At 40.6% G+C, this 7,636-nt stretch overlaps 1 protein-coding gene across 1 annotated transcript; it reads left to right on the top strand.

The window, feature by feature from the left end:
- Positions 1-3,491: 3,491 nt before the first annotated feature.
- Positions 3,492-6,295, top strand: LOC106567609 (prolyl 4-hydroxylase subunit alpha-2). Its single transcript, XM_082959731.1, has 7 exons — positions 3,492-3,824; positions 4,098-4,197; positions 4,321-4,371; positions 4,451-4,510; positions 4,612-4,680; positions 5,046-5,142; positions 6,231-6,295. Exons 1-7 carry the CDS (start codon positions 3,769-3,771, stop codon positions 6,293-6,295), a joined length of 498 nt encoding a protein of 165 aa, XP_082815857.1. The 5' UTR covers positions 3,492-3,768.
- Positions 6,296-7,636: the final 1,341 nt, after the last annotated feature.

Raw genomic sequence — 7,636 nt, 5'->3', positions numbered from 1 at the left:
GAGCTCGTTTATTCCCGACTTCCCAGTTAACTTGACTTCAGTGAGTTCAACACTTTGCAGTTCCGAGGTGAACAGTTGTTTTGAGCGTGGCACAAATCATGCTTCATTGACAGCGGGGCCAATGTTGAATGTTTATCATTTTTAATTTGGAAAAGAGCCCATTAATCCCAGATTTGGGACCACACAGTTACTGTCACTGTTGAATTTGCGATTTCCAACTTGTTGTGTAATGTTTTTGTCCAATGGCCGATGAGCACCGATACATTTTATCTATAATTTCTCTTCATTATTTCTCTTCATATGACAAGGATTAAAAAGGATTTGCCAGTAGATTGTCGACTTGATTCATTATGATGACTGCTAGCTAAGATTGTGAAAGTAAGATGTTGACATGATCAGTCCAATCAAAGCTACTGTACATATAACGTGATTTGACGTCATTTTATCTGTGGCCAATGACCTTGAGCCTTCTTGGATGGGCACTTCTAATGTAACTCTATTGCAGAACCCGAAGGGCTAGAATGTTCAAGGTCTCTTCTTACGCTTGGCAGTGACGTAAACTCCCCATGAGTGACAGAACTCTGAGCCAATCACGGCGCAACTCTCCGTATTTTCTGCTGGCTTGCCCCACCACCACAGAAAGCACTGAGCTAGGCTGAAACATCTGCATTTTGGAGCTGCCTTTCTCAAGAAAACAAAAAGAGACCATGTTTGTATGAGGCTTTATTAACTTCTTTGGGAAATGGGGGCAGTATTGAGTAGCTTGGATGAATGAGGTGCCCAGAGTAAACTGCCTGCTACTCAGGCCCAAAAGCTAGAATATGCATATAAATAGTAGATTTGGATAGAAAACAGTCTGAAGTTTCTAAAACTGTTTGAATGATGTCTGTGAGTATAACAGAACTCATATGGCAGGCGAAAACCTGAGAAGAAATCCAACCAGGAAGTGGGAAATCTGAGGTTTGTAGTTTTTCAAGTGATTGCCTATACAATATACAGTGTCTGTGGGGTCATATTGCACTTCCTAAGGCTTCCACTAGATGTCAACAGTCTTTAGAACATTGTTTCAGGCTTCTACTGTGAATGGGAAGAGAATGAGAGCTGATTGTATCAGGTGTCTGGCAGTAGGCCATGAGCTCAGTCTCGCGCGCAGCCATGAGCGCAAGCCACATTCCCTTCCCTTTCCTTTCTGAAGACAAAGGAATTGTCCGGTTGGAATATTATTGAAGATTTATGATAAAAACATCCTAAAGATTGATTCTATACATCGTTTGACATGTTTCTACGAACTGTAATGGAACTATTTTGACTTTTTGTCTGGACTAAACGCGCACGCTTTGAATTTGGAATGCTGGACTAAACGCGCGAACAAAATTGAGGTATTTGGACATAAAGATTAACTTTATCGAACAAAACAAACATTTATTGTGGAACTGGGATTCCTGGGAGTGCATTCCAATGAAGATCATCAAAGGTAAGTGAATATTTATAATGCTATTTCTGACTTCTGTTGACTCCACAACATGGCAGATATCTGTATGGCTTGTTTTGGTGTCTGAGCGCTGTACTCAGATTATGGCATGGTGTGCTTTTGCCGTAAAGCTTTTTTGAAATCTGACACAGCGGTTGCATTAAGGAGAAGTCTATCTTTAATTCTATGTAAAACACTTGTATCTTATATCAACGTTTATGATGAGTATTTCTGTAAATTGATGTGGCTCCCTGCAAAATCACTGGATGTTTTGGAGGCAAAACATTACTGAACATGCCAATGTAAACTGAGATTTTTGGATATACATATGACCTTTATCGAACAAAACATACATGTATTGTGTAACATGAAGTCCTATGAGTGCCATCTGATGAAGATCATCAAAGGTCAGTGATTAATTTTATCTCTATTTCTGCTTTTTGTGACTCCTCTCTTTGGCTGGAAAATGGCTGTATGTTTTCTTGTGATTAGGTGCTGACCTAACATAATTGCAAGGCATGCTTTCTCCGTAAAGCCTTTTTGAAATCGGACACTGTGGTTGGATTAATGAGAAGTTCATCTTTAAAATGGTGTAAAATACTTGTATGTTTGAGGAATTTTAATTATGAGATTTTTGTTGTTTTGAATTTGGCGCCCTGCTATTTCACTGGCTGTTGACGCTAGCATCCCACATTTCCCAGAGAGGTTAACTCAATGATATATAGATTATTTTTTACATTGTTTGCAAACTGATATGTGACATGTATTACTCCCAAAATAACATGCAAAACATGCAAGCCCCCCCAAATGTGGGGCTCAAAACAGGTGGGACCAAATTCAATATTTTATCAAATCTATTTTGTGTAATCTTTTTTATACCTATAGGGTCCTAAAATTCAAAATCAAATAGCTAAATAATACATTTTACGATCTGAGAGCGTAGAACTACAGGGGTTACGTTTTTAAAGTCCTGCCATTTAGTCTTATGCTGCCTCCAATAGTCTGTGTTTCTTGTACAGTATCTGACCAATATCCTTTAAAATAAAATACATGACATTTTTTATACATTTTTAAGTTTGTTGCTGTGTTCAGAGCTTTTTGATTTCTGTCTTAAATGAAAAGTGCTGTACAAATAAAATGTAGCATTATTTGCTTTGCATTACAGGCCAGGTAAATGTGACGCCCTTGGATCCAGATGAGTCCTTCCGCGTTGCCATGGTGGCCCTGCAGAACAACAAGTTCCAGTATGCCCTGCTCTGGCTCCAGGAGACCTTCAGGCAGCTGGAGGATGGCATCCCAGCCCTGGTGACCAGGAGAGAGGTTCTGACCTACCTGGGTCCCCTAGCCTTTCAGATGGGTAATCTGCCTCTAGCATTGGAGCTAACGCAACAGTTGCAGGAACTGGGTATGTGGCCTTTGTTACATAAAGGAGCATTTGTTTCTCTTATGCAATGGTTTCAAAAACAATACAGTGATCATTCATCTCCAGAGAGTAAGCCCAAATTCCTGTGAAGTATTTTACCATGTTAATTTGATATCTGGACTCAACTATGAGAGTTAGCTAAGATGTGCTTCATAACAGTGTGTGTCTGTCAAAATACTTCCTCCCCTTAGACCCCAGTTGCATGCAGACCATGGTGCACCTGGCCTACTACAGAACCCTGAGAGAGAGCATCCGGTGTGGGAGCCAGACACAAACACCCTCATTGCCCTCAGATGCACCAGTGGACATCTTAACACTAATCAAACCAGCAAGCGAAACCTCATACGAATCTCTTTGCAGAGGGGAGGGCATCAAAATGGCAAGTCCCTCGTACTCAATAACAAAAAGCAACATACTATGAATGTAAATGAACAGTCTGTCCTTAACATCCGTAACAAAGCTGGCCATAGTTCAGCGTTCACACAAGATTTGGTTCTGAGCTGCCAACATGAACTTTTCCATGAATTCTGTACTCATTGTCTACCTGTCTTGTGAGTGTATAAATAAAATATGCTGTCTCTGTGATGGTCAGACCCCGAGGAGACAGAGGACATTGCAGTGCAGGTACAGCACTGGTAGAGGCAACCCTCGACTCATCTATGCCCCTATAAAAGAAGAGCAGGAATGGGACCATCCACTAATAATACAATATCATGACCTTGTATCTGAAAGGGAGATTGAGACCATAAAACATCTATCCAGATCAAAGGTACTGTAGCTTGATTTTAAACTACTAAGAATATATTCACAAGTGTCTTTATTTTTTGGACTCCATTTTGTGTTGTGCGTTGTGACCAAGCTTGACAGAGCAAAGATGTCAGACCATGTGACAGGAGAAAGATTTTCAGCTGAAACCCGTGTGGCTAAAAGGTTGGTTGTTTTTATGTTGTTATAAAATAGTGCATTTTTATTAGTGTATTGACTTCCACTATGCATTAAGCAGACAGGATGTAATGTGTAACTTCTATTTGAATAGCTACTTATACACAATAAAGCCTTCCTCTGTTTTTTTTCTATACATTCTCTATTTTTGCAAGTTCCACTTGTAAAGCTTGACAATCAGGATCGATCATAGACCAAAGATTCTGTGATATCCTCTGACCTTATGTGACTTTATCTAAACCTTTTGTGTGGTGTGGCCAGTGCATGGCTGGCTGACGAGGACAACCCTGTCATCTCCCGTCTTACCCAGAGAATGGCTGACCTGACTGGGCTGGACATGGAGGCAGCAGAGATGCTCCAGGTAGGCGGCAACTAGAGGCAGAGCTCAGGGTTAAGCCAGGGTGTTGGCTGGAGGATACGGCTAGGTTTAAGGGATTAGGGTGTTGAATTTTTTTAAATGTCTCAAATGCCAGATTTTTTTCAGGTTGCAAATTATGGGATTGGGGGCCAATATGAACCACACTTTGACTACAAGGTAGGCATTAAAATAATTTTATAATGGTATGTGTTATTTGTTCAACAATCATATTAAGTAATATTCTTATGCTCCACAGCTGAACAATGACACAGACTACACGACGAGGGGTGGCAGGATCGCAACGATCTTAATCTATGTAAGACTGCTGTATATCGATATCTCTGGTTAAAATGTGACACAGTAATGAAACATGTGACTGTGTTGTACATAATGTCTCCCTCTTCTGATCCATGTCAGATGAGTGATGTGGAAGTGGGTGGATCGACTGTGTTCCCTGATATAGGAGCTGCTCTACGACCGTACAAGGTACAGTCAAAGCTGACTAATCATCATCATCATTCATGGTTATATGGGTAGTGACAGCAACGTTAAACACTATAGGTGTCCATGTGCATTGTCCAAAAGCCAGCGATGCACAACTCGGGCCCGCAGTTCTGCTGCTTTATGGTTTTCCCTGGCCCTGAACTGGTTGATTAATGCTACTGATTGGCAGGACAGTGCATGGACCTTGTTTCTCAGGTAGAAATCAGTCTCATATACTATAGGTGGTCCTTAATGAGCACTGGAGCTGTGCATCTCTGCCCCAAGCCAGTAAAACACGTGAGTAGTGCTTGTAGATCTGGATTGAGGTATATCCGTGAACTCATTGTTACCTGTGTAATCTGCTACAGGGTTCAGCGGTGCTGTGGTACAACCTTTTGCAGAATGGAGAGGAGGACGCTAGGACCTTACACGCTGCATGCCCTGTATTTGTGGGCAATAAATGGGGTAAGTTCCCATCAAAACCTATGTGTCAATGGTGTGCATACTGGGAGTGGAGTCAGGGGCAGGAGAGCAGAGCATTGTGAACAGGCGCACACTTTATTTAGGCAGGAGAAACCAACAGACGAACACCACTGCGTCGAAAACCTCCAGTCAATATGCCAAAGTGCAAAACGCACAAACAGTCACAATAATATGTACAAGCAAATAAACATACCTCGTGAAATAAAACACGGGAATAAATGCACACCAGAAATAGCGAGTCAAACATAACACGAAACAATCTCACACAAAGACATGAGGGGGAACAGAGGAATAAATACATGTAGTGTGATTGGGGAATGAAAACCAGTTGTGCAGGGAACAAGACAAAACAAATGGATAAATGAAAAATGGAGCAGCGATGGCTAGAAAGCTGGTGACGTCGACCGTCGAATGCCGCCCGAACAAGGAGAGGAGTCGACATCGGCGGAAGTCGTGACACTATGCCTCATAGTATGGACAATTGCATCAAAAAAAGTACGAAAACTGTTTTTTGTAATGACAAAAGACAAAATCTCATCACTTATTATTACAATTTTATTGAAATTAAGACATAATAATCCATATAATATAAAAATAATCATTAAAAAACATATTGAGATGTTTTAATCAAAACAAATGTATTCAAATAAAATTTGTAATGTAAGAAACCGGTATAATAATTTGCCAAGACACAAGTAGAGTGCATTGTTGGCACTTTAAAGCAGTAGGGTACCGAGACAACTTGAGCCATAACATCAGCATTACAGTCAGATGGGAAAACAACCTATCAGCTGATCAGTACATAATAAAGGGAAATGGTATGTAGTGATAAGATAATTAAATAATGTAATGGGTAAATTAGAGATTAAAAAAATGAAATGCACAGAACTTGACTCTTATTTCTTCCCTGGTTTTAGTTGCCAATAAATGGGTGCGGGCTCATGGACAGGAGTTCAGGAGAAGATGCTCTTTGTCCCAGATGGACTGAGACTGGAGCCAGGATGGATTCTCCCCTCAGTTTACCTACACATTCCTGCACATTTGACCATTGTTACTCTCCTTGGCCTCAGCTGGCCACCTAAAGGAGGGACCCACTGAATCACACAAAACCACCTTTCAAGTGTTTGTGCAGTGAAGCAGGACAAGATGCCAACAATACCAAGCTGGCATTTGACCTGTGTGGCATTTTTTTTTTACAGTAATTGTCGAGCATTATATTGTTAGCGGAGAGTAGTTTACGTGATTGATTTGACAAACATTGAAACGTGTCTCAACATCTCTGCAAGATCTGCATTATAAATGTAAAATATAAAATATTTGGACCACAAATCACTGTTCCTCTATACATACTACAGAATATTTTAATTTTAGCATCCATATAATCTGCAGCACATACACACAAACATATACACACGCACAGGCAATCACCCACACATTGACGTACACTTGTGTGCACACAGATAAACAAAGGGAGGATAGAAGAGATCAAAACTAAATGAAGAGGAAGTGCTACTATAAAGCCTGAAAAGTTCAGTTTTCTGATGTCATATGTGCTGTGTAAACCCAGATAATGTTTTTTTCATATCTAATCCACTAAGATATGAGGTCAATTCTGATTTTCAATTTTTCAATCCATCATTTCCCACACATATCTATAGTTGCCTTGCTTAATTTGTTCCACAAAATGGGTTGCCTTTGTGGCAGTCTGTTTCTGCTCTCATGCCGAATTGAATTTTTGGCATGACAATGACAGCAATGGAGTTAACAAGAGCACTAACAGATTTTGGACCAGGTTACAAAAGGAGCACAATGTCCCAGTGATGCATTTCTGTGCAGGTAAAGGCTGCATTCAGAGATGCTATACAGTGGGGGGGGAAAGTATTTGATCCCCTGCTGATTTTGTACTTTTGCCCACTGATAAAGTAAGGATCAGTCTATAATTTTAATGGTAGGTTTATTTAGAATAACAACAAAAATATACCGAAAAACGCATGTCAAAAATGTTAGAAATAGATTTGCATTTTAATGAGGGAAATAAGTATTTGACACCTTCTCAATCAGAAAGATTTCTGGCTCCCAGGTGTCTTTTATACAGGTAACAAGCTGAGATTAGGAGCACACTCTTAAAGGGAGTGCTCCTAACCGCAGCTTGTTACCTGTAAAAAAGACACCTGTCCACAGAAGCAATCAATCAGATTCCAAACTCTCCACCATGGCCAAGACCAAAGAGCTCTCCAAGGATGTCAGGGACAAGATTGTAGACCTACACAAGGCTGGAATGGGCTACAATACCATCGCCAAGCAGCTTGGTGAGAAGGTGACAACATTTGGTGCGATTATTCGAAGAAACACAAAAGAACTGTCAATATCCCTCGGCCTGGGGCTCCATGCAAGATCTCACCTCGTGGGGTTGCAATGATCATGAGAACGTTGACGAATCAGCCCAGAACTACACGGGAGGATCTTGTCAATGATC

Source organism: Salmo salar, chromosome 13 (genome assembly GCF_965601325.2).
Source record: "Salmo salar chromosome 13, fSalSal1, whole genome shotgun sequence".
NCBI lineage: Eukaryota > Metazoa > Chordata > Actinopteri > Salmoniformes > Salmonidae > Salmo > Salmo salar.
Note: the sequence above shows the minus strand (reverse complement) of the source record. Positions and strands in the feature narration are given on the sequence as shown.

What these genes read in the sequence shown, in the direction of transcription:
- LOC106567609 (XM_082959731.1), top strand. Translation starts at nt 3,769, where the DNA reads ATGTCAGACCATGTGACAGGAGAAAGATTTTCAGCTGAAACCCGTGTG. An exon ending in CTGCTCTACGACCGTACAAG is followed by an intron (nt 4,681 to 5,045) that starts GTACAGTCAAAG and finishes AATCTGCTACAG; the next exon opens with GGTTCAGCGGTGCTGTGGTA. An exon ending in ATTTGTGGGCAATAAATGGG is followed by an intron (nt 5,143 to 6,230) that starts GTAAGTTCCCAT and finishes CCTTGGCCTCAG; the next exon opens with CTGGCCACCTAAAGGAGGGA.